The following is a 16,104-nucleotide window of genomic DNA, read 5'->3' on the forward strand; positions in this document are numbered from 1 at the left end:
CTGTGTGCGTCTATAAGAGGTGAGTACACGAACCCTCTTGTACTGTTTACACTTTATTGTTGTTGTTTTGAGATGGTAATAGTTAGCGCCGAGCGTTAAGCGAATTAGCTAATTCGCTTAACATTTAAAACCATGATTAAGTACAGTGGTAGCACTACAAACATGCGAAATAGTACAGAAATCTGTTGTTGCAAGTGCTGCCTGGGAGCCGACAGGCGTGTGTGTGCATGGACGGGCAGGGAGAGAAGAAAGTGCGCGAGCTGTAATGAGTGTGTGTGTGGCGATGTTGGAGGCTGCCGGACTTTTTTATGTGCTCGGCAATAAACGCCACAAGTTAAAAGGGATCAAGAGCAGTTGTGATTTCCACCTGGCACTCCAAGAGTTACACAAGGGAGGTAACACTGTAAAAAAAAAAAGTATATTGGTTAAAAGAAGACACTTTGATTGTGTCCAGAAAATGTGAAATTCATTCCACCAGTGTAAATTTTATCGTATTGTTGAGAGAAATAAGTACTCCCTTTACAATGGTTAATGTTTTTGCACTTTCTTGTAAAAAATAAATTAATTAATTAAAAAAGCAGCTATGGGCAGCTTTTTGTTGTATGGGCATGTTTCCATCATTTCTGTTGAAACATAAGGATATTTTAAATAAATAATGGACATGAATTTGTTTGGCTACTGGATTAATCTGTACTGTACGACGCATTGATAATCGTGATAATCGTGATAACCGTGATCATTGTCAACACCGTGATCATCGTTTAAAAATTGAATCGTAGCACCCTGAGTCGTAATCAAATCCTAAGCCTAACATGGCACACCCCTAGAGTATTGTATGTAAACAATGACAGGGGTGGGGTAACTAAGTGAAGCCTCTGCCTAAGGAGACTTAAAGAGCAATTGAAACTAATTTTTACCAAACAATTTAAGTCAGGTGTGTGCCCAATCACTGATGAGTGGTTTAAAGCTGCCCTGCCAACTATAAAACACACACCTAGTAAGAATTGTCTTGATGAGAAGCATTGTATGATGTGTGTCATGGTTCGATCAAAAGAGCTGTCTGAAATCCTGTGATCAAGGATTGTGGATTTGTATAAAGCTGGGAAAGGATACAAAACCATCTTTAAAAGTCTGGATGTTCATCACTCAACAGTCAGAGAAGTTGTCTACAAATGGAGAGTGTTTGGCACTGTTGCTTCTCTCCCAAGGAGTGGCCGTCCACCAAAGATGACGTCAAGAGTTCAGCGCAGAATACTCAGAGAGGTAAAAAAAGAACCCTAAAGTGTCTGCTAAAGACTTACAGAAATCACTGGCACAGTCCAATATCTCTGTGCACACATCAACTATATGTAAGAATGGTGTTCCTGGGAGGGCTCCATGGAGGAAGCCACTGCTGTCTAAAAAAAAAAAAAAAACATTGTTGCTTGTTTAATGTTTGCAAAAAGGCACTTAGACACTCCACAGGAGTTTTGCGAAAATATTTTGTGGACTAATGAAACCAAAGTTGAATTGTTTGGGAGTAACACACAATGACATGTGTGGAGGAAAAATGGAACGGCACACTAATATCAACAACTCATCCCCACCGTGAAGCACAGTGGAGGGAGCATCATGATTTGGGGCTGTTTCGCTTCCCCAGGGCCTGGACAACTTGCAATCATTATTGGAAGAATGAACTCAAAAAGTTTATTAAGATGTTTTGTAAGAAAACCTGAGGCCATCTGTCAGACAGTTGAAGCTAAAAAGAGGATGGATGCTGCAACAAGACAAAGAAGTAAATCAACTTCAGAATGGTTTCAGAAAAACAAAATACAAGTTCTGGAATGGTCAAGTCAAAGTTTAGACTTGAACCCCATTGAGATGCTGTGGCATGACCTGACAGTGATTCATGCTCGACATCCCAGGAATCTGACTGAGCTACAGCAGTTTTATAGAGAAGAATGGGCCAAGATTAGTCCTGATTGATGTGCCAGACTGAAGCGTCTGGTTGAAGTAATTGCTGCCAAAAGGGGGAGGGGCACAAAATATTAAATGTGATGGTTAACTTACTTATTTTTCCCCCTTCCGTCATTGTTTGAATACTATCCTCATTAAAATAGGAAAACCTGTAAATGTTTGGGTGGTTTTAGTTAAAGCAGACACTGTTTTTGTGATTTTGACAAAGATCCGATCACATTTGATGGTGATTTTATGCAGAAATTTGAGAAATTCCAAAAGGTTCAAATACTTTTTCATACCACTCTATGGTATGTATGGTACATCTTGACTTCATGGCGTCCATTGTCAGGGCCTCGGAAACAACAACGACAACAAAAATCAACGCTGGAAAATATTTATAGATGCCTCAGGGGATCAGCTAGGAACTTCAAGGATGTAAGTGAAAAGACAGAAAAGGGGGATGAGGCAGAAGGGAAAAACAGGGTGTGAAAACACAAAGCAAGACGCAGGCGGTCGTGACCCGGCGTGACCCGTCTTACGAAACAGCCGCTCAACCACGCGGATTATGCGTGTTTGCACGCCTGTATCGCAACGTGTGTGAAGGTGTGTGCAGAAGATAAAAAGAGGAAGCGGCTGGGGGGGGGAAATCAGCGTGGAACAAAGTGATGATTCCCATTTCCTCTGACTTGGAGATTAATGAAGCCTCTCGAGTGTGAATGGACGGCCGGTCTGATTCAAAGTGATGTTTCGGGCCTTTAAATACAGCTGCCTGCGTGTCACGTGAAAGGCAAAACACGACGCTTTGGGGCTCCAATTCAGAGCGATAGAGAAAGGCGCATCAAATATCAAACAGTTCTGGATAAAGAATGGCAAATCAAAAGAATGAAAAATAAAAGAAATGAGAAAACAACAACTTGGGCTGACAGACAGGGTTATCTGCGGTTTCCACAGTAATAATAATCCAGCAAACACCGCATCCAGATTTGACATGAAAAACGATCACGTTAATTTCGCGCTGCCATTGACGATGATGGACGTAAAAGCTATGTTGACTATGTGAATGGGGGTCAGGGCTACATTTCCACCAATATGAACCTAATTAATTGATAGGCTAAATGGTTAATGCAAAATAAATCTGTATTGACCTATTCTAACTTTCACACTGCCAATTTATTACGTCTTAATCCGTTTTTTTTTTTTTTTAATCTAGTCAAATAATTTTCTCCATTTGTTTTTTTGAGTGTTAAAGGCTAGTTAACAGATTAATGCATCAGATTCTTCCACTTACTTTCAGTAAATTTTACTATTTGTTCGTATTGAGCCCATATATCTAAAAGTTGGTCACCTTTCACCTACATTGGGGCAAATAAGTATTTAGCCAACCACTAATTGTGCAAGTTCAACTACTTGAAAATATTAGAAAGGCCTGTAAATGTAAACATGGGTAAACCTCAACTGTGAAAGACCGAAAGTGGAAAAACAACCCAGAAAATCACATTGTTTGATTTTTTAAAATCATTTATTTGCAAATCATGGTGGAAAATAAGTATTTGGTCAATACCAAAAGTTCATCTCAATACTTTGTTACGTACCCTTTGTTGGCAATAACAGAGGCCAAACGTTTTCTGTAACTCTTCACAAGCTTTTCACAAACTTTTGCTGGTATTTTGGCCCATTCCTCCATGCAGATCTCCTCTAGAGCAGTGATGTTTTGGGGCTGTCGTTGGGCAACACGGACTTTCAACTCCCTCCGCAGATTTTCTATGGGGTTGAGATCTGGAGACTGGCTAGGCCACTCCAGGACTTTGAAATGCCTCTTACGAAGCCACTCCCTTGTTACCCTGGCTGTGTGTTTGGGATCATTGTCATGCTGAAAGATCCAGCCACGTCTCATCTTCAATGCCCTTGCTGAAGGAAGGAGATTTTCCATTCAAAATCTCTTGATACATGGCCCCATTCATTCTTTCCTTTACACAGATCAGTTGTCCTGGTCCCTTTGCAGAAAAACAGACCCAAAGCATGATGTTTCCACCCCCATGGTTCACAGTGGGTATGGTGTTCTTCAGATGGAATTCAGTATTCTTTCTCCTCCAAACATGAGAACCTGTGTTTCTACCAAAAAGTTCGATTTTGGTTTCATCTGCCCATAATACATTCTCCCAGTCCTCTTCTGGATCATCCAAATGCTCTCTACCAAACCGCAGACGGGAATGGATATGTACTTTCTTCAGCAGGGGGACACGTCTGGCAGTGCTGGATCTGAGTCCCTGGCGGTGCATTGTGTTACTGATAGGTGCCTTTGTTACTGTGGTCCCAGCTCTCTGTAGGTCATTCACTAGGTCCCCCCGTGTGGTTCTGTGATTTTTGCTCACCGTTCTTGTTATCATTTTGACGCCACGGGGTGAGATCTTGCATGGAGCCCCAGATCGAGGGAGATTATCAGTGGTCTTGTATGACTTCCATTTTCTAATAATTGCTCCCACAGTTGATTTCTTTACACCAAGCATTTTACCTATTGCAGATTCAGTCTTCCCAGCCTGGTGCAGGTCTACAATTTCGTCTCTGGTGTCCTTCGGCAGCTCTTTAGTCTTGGCCATAGTGGAGTTTGGAGTGTGACTGACTGAGTTTGTGGACAGGTGTCTTTTATACCAATAATGAGTTAAAACAGGTGCCATTAATACAGGTAACGAGTGGAGCCTCGTTAGACCTCATGAGAAGAAGTTAGACGTCTTTGACAGTGAGAAATCTTGCTTGTTTGTAAGTGACCAAATACTTATTTTTCACTCCAATTTGGAAATAAATTCTTTAAAAATCAAACAATGTGATTTAGGTAGGTGATGATGTAGGTGAACGTGCACAATTGGTGGTTGACTAAATACTTATTTGCCCCACTGTAAATCAAGCTTGAATTAAGAGCATTTCTGACGAACAAGTTTTTCTTTTAAGATTATATATACAAACTTTTTGCTTAAAATAAGTCTGTTAAGCTTATTTTCAGCTAGCTGTTTTTATTTCAAGAAATCTCAGTGAGTAAATTCGACTTGAAGCACTGTAGCAGTAGCAAAATTAGTGAAGTGCTTCCCCACCTCCACAACATTGACATCTTTTTACATGACTTACAGTGGCTGCTGCTGGCAGAAAAAAAAAAAAAACTTCTAATATCCCTCGTCTCTGAAGGGGCGGGGGAGGCGGAATGTTGTATTTCTGTCGGGCTGTGAATGGGTGTGTGTGTGTATGTGTATGTGTGTGTGTGGTGGGGTGTTCAAGTCACCAGCCAATAGAACGTGCATTTCAGGGGAAAAATGGACTGGCACATTCAACCAGTGAAAAGGGGTCAGTGTAAGTGAACATAATGAAATTACTGTAATTGATTTAATAATGGTAGGATCAATTCTATTCTTACAACATACAGTGGGGCAAATAAGTATTTAGTCTACCACTAATTGTGCACGTTCGCCCACTTGAAAATATTACAGAGGCCTGTAATTGTCAACATGGGCAAACCTCAACCATGAGAGACAGAATGTGGGGGGAAAAAAAACAGAAAATCACATTGTTTGATTTTTAAAGAATTTATTTCCAAATTACAGTGGAAAATAAGTATTTGGTCACCTACAAACAAGAAAGATTTCTGACTGTCAAAGAGGTCTAACTTCTTCTAAGGAGGTCTAACGAGGTCTAACGAGGCTCCACTCGTTACCTGTTTTAATAGCACCTGTTTTAACTCAAGGTACAAAAGACACCTGTGTGTCAGTCAGACTCCAAACTCCACGATGGCCAAAACCAAAGAGCTGTTGAAGGACACCAGAGACAAAATTGTAGACCTGCACCAGGCTGGGAAGACTGAATCTGCAACAGGTAAAATGCTTGGTTTAAAGAAATCAACTGTGGGAGAAATTATTAGAAAATGGAAGACATACAAGACCGCTGATAATCTCCCTCGATCTGGGGCTCCATGCAAGATCTCACCCCGTGGCCTCAAAATGATAACAAGAACTGAGAGCAAAAATCCCAGAACCACACGGGGGGACCTAGTGAATGACCTACAGAGAGCTGGGACAACAGTAACAAAGGCTACTATCAGTAACACAATGTGCCGCCAGGGACTCAAATCCTGCACTGCCAGACGTGTCCCCCTGCTGAAGCAAATACACGTCCAAGCCAGTCTGCGGTTCGCTAGAGAGCATTTGGATGATCCAGAAGAGGACTGGCAGAATGTGTTATGGTCAGATGAAACCAAAATAGAACTTTTTGGTAGAAACACAGGTTCTAGTGTTTGGATGAGAAAGAGTACTGAATTGCATCCGAAGAACACCTTACCCACTGTGAAGCATGGCGGTGGAAACAACATGCTTCGGGGCTGTTTTTCTGCAAAGGGACCAGGACGACTGATCTGTGTAAAGGAAAGAATGAATGGGGCCATGTATCAAGAGATTTTGAGTGAAAATCTCCTTCGGTGAGACGTGGCTGGGCTTTCAGCATGACAATGATCCCAAACACACAGCCAGGGCAACAAAGGCAAGATCCTGGAGTGGCCTAGCCAGTCTCCAGATCTCAACCCCATAGAAAATCTGTGGAGGGAGTTGAAAGTGCGTGTTGCCCAACGACAGCCCCAAAACATCACTGCTCTAGAGGAGATCTGCATTTAGGAATGGGCAAAATACCAGCAACAGTTTGTGAAAAGCTTGTGAAGATTTACAGAAAACGTTTGGTCTCCGTTATTGCCAACAAAGGGTACATAACAAAGTATTCAGATGAACTTTTGGTTTTGACCAAATACTTATTTTCCACTATGATTTGCAAATACATTCTTTTAAAATCAAACAATGTGATTTTCTGTTTTTTTTCCACATTCTGTCTCTCATGGTTGAGGTTTACCCATGTTGACAATTACAGGCCTCTCTCATATTTTCAAGTGGGAGAACTTGCGCAATTAGTGATCGACTAAATACTCATTTGCCCCACTGTATATGGGTTATTTACATTATCTTCCCATAACTGAAGTCATTATGTATTGCAAATAAGGTTGCTAAAGTTGGTGAGGATAATTTAAGCATCCTGAAAAGTTGGTAGTGTTATGTCCCTACCTTCCCTATGCAAACCTACAATCTTGGTTAAACGTGATTTTAAATTAACTCCATTAGCCTCAACATAATCAAGAATAATTTTAATAATAACACCACTTATATAGACCACTAAAGTAAGCAACTGAGGGTTGCCGTGGCAACACCAGACTACGTCCATGCTGTTAATTACCATCCATGATTTTGCTATAAGCTTCCCACTTGAATTCTTTTTTTTTTTTTCTAACAATGTCAGATAAGACAAATTGGATTAAAATATAATTTTAAAATATGGGAGGAGCTTCACCACTGGAGCCAGATATTCTCCGGCAATTTACTTGATGATGATTAAGCTGCCGACAATTGTGCCTCCTCCTTTTGTACTGGTTGTCAGGAATAGATAGGAACAGAGAAAGGCACACACACGACCTCAGGCTTCAGCAAGTCTCAAAACACATTAAAAGAATGATAAGTAGAGTCCAGGCCATGCATGAAATTAAAAGCTCTTGATATTGTAGGAGGTAGAAAATAAAGCTGTGCTTGTAATAAAAAGTGAAATATTTGTGGGTGAGGTATTTTCATTTTTTTTTCTCCATTCCTTCCAACTGCGGGGGAGTATGCGATATTGCAGAAAGGCGACGAACAACACTTGAGACACTTAAAGCAAAGCCTGCTTTTGTGCTATTTTTTCTTCTGTCTCTCCACGTGTCTCGACTGTGGATTTCCCCAGTCTCTGTTTCCAGACGGGTCGGATCCAAATTTCAGGACGGACACAATATGACTCACCAGCACTGGGAGTGGGCAGCATGACATCCGCTCCTCCCTGAAAGAATGAAGTGATGGAGTGGGGGTAAACAACCAAAAGACTGCGACAAAAAACCTCAAAGGGTAACTAGTCTGTTTATTTGGCCGCGATTAAAATTCCAAGCAAATGACAGCCTCCGTGTATTGAGCTACAATAGTCTCGCAGATGGTCTAATCCATCTTTGTCGAAATTTGCCATCAAAAATGAGGCAAAAGGAGGGGGGATCCAGGTTGCAATGAGCAGATAAAGTGCTCACAGATGAATACAAATATAGGAGAAAATGGATGACTAAACAACCTGCATGGGGATTGAATTCGCATGGAGAATGAATGGAACTGGCAAGCCTCCTCCAATAGATTACATTTAGCTCCCCCGTGCAGGAAAATGAGCAGTTCGAAAGAGGGAGGAGAGAATATTTGATACATACTGGATGTATAGTCAGAAAAACTGACAGAAGGAATCAGAACATCTGTATAATGTGTGTTGTGATATGAAACAGTGACAACCATCCTTAGCAACGACGTCGGGTGAAAAGATTCCAAATGATGATCTCTCAGTGTCAAGCAATCCATGCAATAGTCTTGGAGTCATTGCACTTATGGCATGACAGAAGAAACAAACCTCTGAAGACCAGGAATACAGTGGTGTGAAAAAGTACCTGAACCTTTTGAATTTCTCACATTTCTGCATAAAATCAGCATCAAATGTGATCTGATCTATGTCAAAATCACACAGATGAAAAAACAGTGTCTGCTTTTACTACAACCCCTCAAACATTTATAGTTTTTCATATTTTAATGAGGATAGCATGGAAACAATGACAGAAGGGGGAAAAATAAGTGCGTGAACCCTCTGCATAAGGCAACTTAACTCATTTGCTCCCAAAAACGTATAAATACGTTCTATTTTTAATTGTTTCAGTGTCCCAAAGACGTATACGTTGTTTTTTGTTTTTTCGTTTTTTCAAAAAAGACATCTCTGGGTTCTGATTAGAGCAGGGTGGTAAACCGAAAATTTACCGTTACCGAAATTCTTCACGATGACCGTCGTAATTTTGACCATGTCGGTAAATTCGGTAATTTAATAAAACAAGAAAATATAGTCTTTTCATCCCGCTTTGACTCTGTGTTGTTCAGCTATGTTCATTCCCCTTTAAGAAAGCAGATAGTGTACTTACATATGGAGTCACGTGGTTTTCAGGAAGCCAAACAAACAGAAGCCCGGTAGGCTAACGCTAGCGGCTAACGCTACAAGTAAACGGGATGGAGTCGGGCTTAAGTTAGCTTCACCAAACTTTTACCCGACATTAAGTAAACTCTTGGAGGGCTCCAGACGGGCTTTCACCCGCTGTCCTCCCTGGTTCTCACGATTTCAGGAGAGGATGCTTTCAGTGTTTTCTTCTTGTAGCCAAGCCACAGGCCAACGCTAGCGGCTAACGGTACAAATGAACGTGATGGAGTCTGATAGCGGCTCAAACCTTGTCGAAACGGCTGAAATTAATGAGTGGACTGGGCACGGACTTCATGTAGCAATCATTATGTCGCGTTATTTGGTATCTCTGTGATTTTCTGAAAGCTTTCATGATGGTAAAGCACTCAGCATAAAGTATAATCCAACAGTGAAGCCTATATATAATATAACAGTTTAATAGCCACAGCTATTTTTCTGTATGTGTTTGCTTTATTCTGCCATCATAAAATCTTAAATGTTTCATTGGCATCAGGGCAATACAGCTTTAATCTGGTTGTGTCTGTGTGGGGGGTGCATGTATAAAAAAATGTTCTGGAAAAAAAAAGTGAAACCTTGACGTAAACATTTGTGCTGAATAATTATGTCACAGCAGCCATTACCAATAAGTTGTCCGAAGTGTACTGTTAAAGCTGCAAGTCATTTGTGTTAGAATGACATGTTTGCACAGTCGTCATATTGATTTTTATAATGTACATTTTTCAAGTCATACAAGCTGTCATAAATGATGACACTAAAATTCTTATTGTTTACAAGATTTTTTGTAATACTTAAAGTTTAGACTGCATGTGCAATTGTTAAATTGAAAGCTGGTAAATAAATTTAACGAGAAACGGTTCATTTGTATTCCATGCTTTCATTCAAATTTTCAAATTATATAACAGTCCGCTTGGGCGAATTTATCGTCATTTATCGTTATCGAGGTAAATCTGCTCAATTTATCGTGATACGTACTCAAGGCCATATCGCCCAGCCCTAGTTCTGATTCAATTTAGCTCCAAAGCACAAAGCTGAAAATCCATTTTAAAGCAATAAAACTGGCCACTGGAGGGCAGTAGCGCATTTGGTAAGACCCGCAACCCGATTCAACGGCACAGAACGGCCAAACCACACGGCTGGGCGCCGGCGGAAGACGAACGAATGGATGCCAAGCGGTGGATGACCCAGCAGAACAACTGGTAGGACGCCTGGAATGCCAGGTGCTGGACGACTGAGCAGAACGACCGGGACCAGTAGTGCAGCAGACGATGCCTTTGAGTCCGTGCTGCTCGCGAGCAGAGCCCGCAGAGACTCGAAAAAATTCATCTTTATGAGACAGACGGCGATGAGGGAAAAGTTTAACCAGCTGTCACGGCCAGAACAGTGTCATCTTTCAGTTAGTTATGTGTGAATAAATTGTTACTTTGCTATCAAAAGCTCGATTTGTCTTGTTGTTTATCTTATTTTGTAAAAGGAAAACATTATTCAGATGTTTGGGATGTAACTAAAGCAAAAAATAGCTGTGGAAAGTCAAAGTTATGTTTGAAATGTATGCGCATGTGCATCTTTCGTGGCACGTCAGACCCACTTAGAGTTCAATCTTGGTCTCATCTGACCAAAGCACACGGTCCCAGTTGAAGCCTGGGACCGTGTGTATTTTTGTGTGAGACCAAAATTGAGCTTTTTGGCAACAAACACTCTAAATGGGTCTGGTGTGCCACGAAAGATACGCATGCTGAAAAGCACCTCATACCCACTGTGAAGTATAGGGGTGGGTCAGTGATGCTGTGGGGCTGTTTCGCTTCCAAAGGCCCTGGGAACCTTGTTAGGGCGCATGGCATCATGAATGCTTTGAAATACCAGGACATTTTAAATCAAAATCTGTTGCCCTCTGCCAGAAAGCTGAAGATGGGTCGTCACTGGGTCTTTCAGCAAGACAATGACCCTAAACATATGGCCAAATCTACACAGAAATGGTTCACCAGACACAAAATCAAGTTCCTCCCATGGCCATCTCAGTCCCCAGGCCTTGTTTCGTTGGCAAAAGGGGGTTGTACAAAATATTAAAACCAGGGGTGCTAAGAATTGTGACACATATTATTTGATGTCAAATAATGGGATTTTTTCCCCACTGAATGAATGCACTTGTATTGAAGGTTGGATTTTTCTCTTTTTTTCCCCATTGAGGTCCCATATTATTTGAATTAAAAAAATATATATACGTGAAATAAATGCTAACTGCCCGATTTTTTTGCTAACCAAGAATTGAGAATTTTTTACGTCCGTATCTATAAAGAATTCAGAGATGTAAGCAATTATTCATGAGAATTTTCAAGGTAAAAATCTTTTTGTGGTGATAAGGCGGCGCTACAGTGACTTTAACACAAGCAAAACATTCGACATATTTACGTAAAATAAATGTTAACTGCCCTTTTTTTTTTTTGTTAACCAAAAATCGAGACAGTTTTACTTCCGTATCGATAAAGAATTCAGGGATTGAAGAATTTCACAAGAATTTCAACGTAAAAAGCACTTTGTCTGTGTTTCCACTCGGTCAGTTTTGACGGAGATAGGCCCCTCTATTAATCGGCCCGGCGCCCCGTCAATATATTATGAAGTCTATATAAAGACAATATTGAATTGTCCAGGTGACACATCACATTAATTGTTCAAAAGGTTTTTGAAATGATTCATCTAAAAGCTGAATATTCAAACCATTTTGGAGAGTACAAAAATTAACACCAGAATAAACCTTCCCCAACCATGGAAGAAATTACAAAGGTCAAACGAGCCACTTGCTTCTTTAATTAACTGGCGTCTATTCTAGTCTGCCTATATAAGTCTCATTAAAACTTTTTCCAAGTTTGTTTCCAATTGATTCTCACATTGTTTGCTGCTTAGACACTTTGTTCCGGCGCAACACTTAAAGACGCATCCGGGCTGACTAATTTACACATTAAATTGAGCAACACAATACTGTACCATAATAACTTATGCCATTCACGGAATCTGGAGATGATGACGACAAGTTGAAATGACTCACTACACAGTGGCACGGAAGGAACATGTAGTTCCACCTGAATGTAAAGCATCAGCAATATTATACTTCTGATTATGACTACCTCCAATTGCAGCATGATGAGTTCCTCTTCCAATTTCTTCTGAACCATCACTTCCTTTTTCTTGAAACCGATCCGCCTCTTCTCCTCACTTATGAGCACCTTCAGGTCTCTCATTTCTTTCCCCATGCCCTGCATCTCTGCATCCCTCTGGGTGATGGCCGCCTCCTGCGAGTTGACCTTCTCCTGGTAGTCGAACAACACCTCCTCGCGCTCTAGCAGCTGAATGCCGCTGCGGGCCAACATGGGAACAAGATGTGAAGCATGTTATTTGAATTGTAAACGTGGTTTGGATGTTAAACGCACAGAAAATTGCGCCGCTGAACCGCTACTTCCTGGTTCTTGCTCACGTCAATGAGCGTTTGCTCCTGGAAACTGATGGTTTGCCTGAGCCTCTTTAACTCCACTTCGTTGTCTTCTCGCTCCTGAATGGCTTGACGGATTTGCCGAGCAACCTATTGGACATAAAAATGTTCATCAAATTTTGAAAAACACAGAAAAAAAAAAATTATTTAAAAAAAAAAAAAAAAAGAACCTTGTTGATAGTGTCGCGAAGTTTTTCTCTGACTTTGTTACTATTAGAGACCTTCTTCTGAGCTTTGTTTAGCAATCTATAACAACAACAAACAATAAAACCTTTTTGTAATTCATACGATTCTATCAAAATAGCGCAACGCACTACAGTCCCTGAAAAAAAGTCTTGTCGCTTATCCATTTTGTCGAAATAATTGCTAATAACTAGGGCTGTCAAAATGATCGCGTTAACGGGCGGTAATCAATTTTTTAAATTAATCACGTTAAAATATTTGACGCATTTAACGCACATGCACCACTCAAACTGATTAAAATGACAGCACAGTGTCATGTCCACTTGTTAGTTGTGTTTTTGGATATTCTGTCGCCCTCTGCTGGTGCTTAGGTGCGACTGATTTTATGGGTTTCAGCGCCATGAACATTGTGTAATTATTGACATCAACAATGGCGAGCTACTAGTTTATTTTTTGATTGAAATTTTTACAAATTTTATTAAAACAAAAACATTAAGAGGGGTTTAAAATTTCTACAACTTGTATTAACATTTATCTTTTAAGAACTACAAGTCTTTCTATCCATGGATCGCTTTAACAGAATGTTAATAATGTTAATGCCATCTTGTTGATTTATTGTTATAATAAACAAATACAGTACAAATACAGGGCTTACTGACACTATTCTTCAGTGGTTCACATCCTATTTACATGATAGGGATTTCTTTGTGTCAATTGGAAACTATCAGTCAGAACGAACCAAATTCACGTGTGGAGTCCCTCAAGGGTCAATTCTTGGACCACTCTTATTTAACATCTATATGCTTCCGTTACCTCAGATAATGGAACAGTATGACATCTCCTATCATGCCTATGCAGATGACACACAACTGTACATTTCTGTGTCCCCACATGATTATAGTCCCTTAGTCTCCCTGAGTAAATGCATTCATCAAATCAATGAATGGATGTGCCAGAATTTTCTCCAGTTAAATGTGGAGAAGACAGAGGTGATCATTTTTGGGCCAAAAAAGGAAAGGTCAAAGATAAGCAGCCAACTTAGCACAATGTTACTTACAGCTACAAATCAAGTCAGAAACCTTGGCGTAATTATTGACTCAGACCTAAAATTTGATAGCCATCTAAAGTCCGTCACTAAATCCGCTTATTACCACCTAAAAAATATAACCAGAATTAAGGGGCTTCTGACTCAACAAGACATGGAAAAACTTATGCATGCATTCATTTTCAGCAGATTGGACTACTGCAACGGTATATTTACAGGTCTTGATAAAAAATCAGTCAGGAAGCTGCAGCTAGTACAGAATGCTGCAGCCAGAGTCCTCACAAATACAAGGAATCTGGACCACATTACACCGGTTTTGAAATCGCTACACTGGCTTCCAGTGAGTCAAAGGATAGACTATAAAATACTACTGCTCGTCTACAAAACACTTAATGGCCTTGGACCAAAATACATGCTTGACTTGTTAGATTCCTATGAGACATCTAGACCCCTAAGGTCGTCTGGAACGGGTCTTCTGCATGTTCCAAAAACAAGAACCAAGCAGGGTGAGGCAGCATTTAGTTATTATGCTCCTCACCTCTGGAACAAGTTACCCGAACGTCTGAAGTATGCTCAAACTGTTAGCTCCTTTAAATCAGGGCTAGAAACGCTTTTGTTTGGCACTGCATATCCATAACTGTCTATATATTTCAACCTACCTGCCTTCTATTCCTCTTGTGCTTATCTCCATTGCTGATTTCAATGATTATTAGTAGTAGTAGTTTCTGCTTTATTTTTATTTTTGTTTTATTTTTATTTATTTATTTTTATTCTGTGATTAAATGCGATCTTTTGTCTTGGTTTTTACGTTGTGTTGATTTAAATGTGATTTTTATGGTCTTCATGTGATGTAAAGCACTTTGAATTGCCTTGTGTTGAATAGTGCTATATAAATAAATTTGCCTTGCCTTGCCTTGCCTACTTATGTACCGTATGTTGAATGTATATATCTGTCTTGTGTCTTATCTTTCCATTCCAACAATAATTTACGGAAAAATATGGCATATTTTATAGATGGTTTGAATTGCGATTAATTAAGATTAATTAATTTTTAAGCTGTAATTAACTCGATTAAGAATTTTAATCATTTGACAGCCCTACTAATAACCTGACTTTTAATTATTCGGTTGGTTTCAGAAATGGCTCATATGAAAGCTAAGACCAAAATGATGTTGAATGTACAAAAATACATTTGTTTCACTGAAAAAAGATTTACTGTATCATTTGATGAAGACATAAAGGTCAAATTTTGGCAAGACAAAAGTTTTGTCGCCTAAAGAAAGTAGTGTGAAAATTGAACAAAAAATGTACTTCAAATACAAAAATATGTTACATGTTACATAACATAAGCGAATGAAGTAGTGGTGCTGTGAGATCCAAATTTAAAATTTTGTATTACTTCCTTGGGCTTCGGCAAGGATTCATACAATTTATTGATGAAGTCATCAGGACTAAAGAAAGCAGTCTTGCATGCATCCCAGCGTTCATCAACATTCTTGGGTTTCGTCTTCCATGCTTCCTCTTTCATCCTACCCCGGACATGCTCAATGATGTTCATGTCCGGTGACTGGGCTGGCCAGTCCTGGAGGATCTTGATCTTCTTTGCCTTGAGGAACTTTGAGGTAGAGATTGAAGTACGCGATGGAGAACCATCCTGCTGCAAAATTTGTCCCTTTTTATGGTTAGAAATGTAAGAGGCAGCTAAGATTTGCTGATATTTCAGACTATTTATGTTGCCTTCCACCCTGTAGATCTCTCGCACACCCCCATACTGGATGTAACCCCAGACCATGATTTTGCCACCACCAAACTTCACTGTTTTCTGAGTGAATCTCGGATCCATGCGGGCTCTCGTAGGTCTCCTGCAATATTTGCTGCGACTGTGGTGCAATTCAATGGAAGATTCATCTGAAAAAGCCAACTTTTGTCACAAAACAGTGAAGTTTGGTAGTGGCAAAATCACGGTCTGGGGTTACATCCAGTATGGGGGTGTGCGAAAGATCTGCAGGATGAAAGGCAACAGTGTCACATTCTGCTGCTGATTAGATTTTGTTTTCCATTACAGAGCCGGCGATGTGGGCGTTCCCATTATCGCACCTGCGGCTAATTCCAGCAACTCAACATTTGTATATAACGCCGGCGATCCAAGCCAACGTTGCCGAGATATTTGCTTGCTGTTCGCCATTTGACACCTGTACTTTCGAGGCTCGTTGGATTTGCTAGTTTATGCGTCAGCTGTTTTTTCGTTCGGTGATTCCTCTACCTTGTGCAGGTATTGAGTGTGATTATTTTTGTTATCTTGTTGGCTCGCTGCCCACCGCTTAGTTTAGTGTTATTTGATCCGCGTCGACCTCTTGTC

General features: G+C 40.3%; 1 protein-coding gene across 5 annotated transcripts in view; it reads right to left on the bottom strand.

Moving 5' to 3' along the window:
• ccdc146 (coiled-coil domain containing 146) overlaps positions 1-16,104 on the bottom strand; it is a 124,127-nt gene that overhangs the window by 10,443 nt on the left and 97,580 nt on the right. For all 5 annotated transcript variants that reach the window (XM_057855067.1, XM_057855069.1, XM_057855066.1 and 2 more), the window contains 3 exons: positions 12,688-12,763; positions 12,459-12,607; positions 12,156-12,384 (listed from right to left, as the gene is read on the bottom strand). In XM_057855067.1, the coding sequence (XP_057711050.1) occupies positions 12,156-12,384; positions 12,459-12,607; positions 12,688-12,763 (454 nt within the window). The remainder of the gene's footprint in view (positions 1-12,155; positions 12,385-12,458; positions 12,608-12,687; positions 12,764-16,104) is intronic.

This window comes from Corythoichthys intestinalis, chromosome 13, assembly GCF_030265065.1.
Source record: "Corythoichthys intestinalis isolate RoL2023-P3 chromosome 13, ASM3026506v1, whole genome shotgun sequence".
Classification (NCBI taxonomy): domain Eukaryota; kingdom Metazoa; phylum Chordata; class Actinopteri; order Syngnathiformes; family Syngnathidae; genus Corythoichthys; species Corythoichthys intestinalis.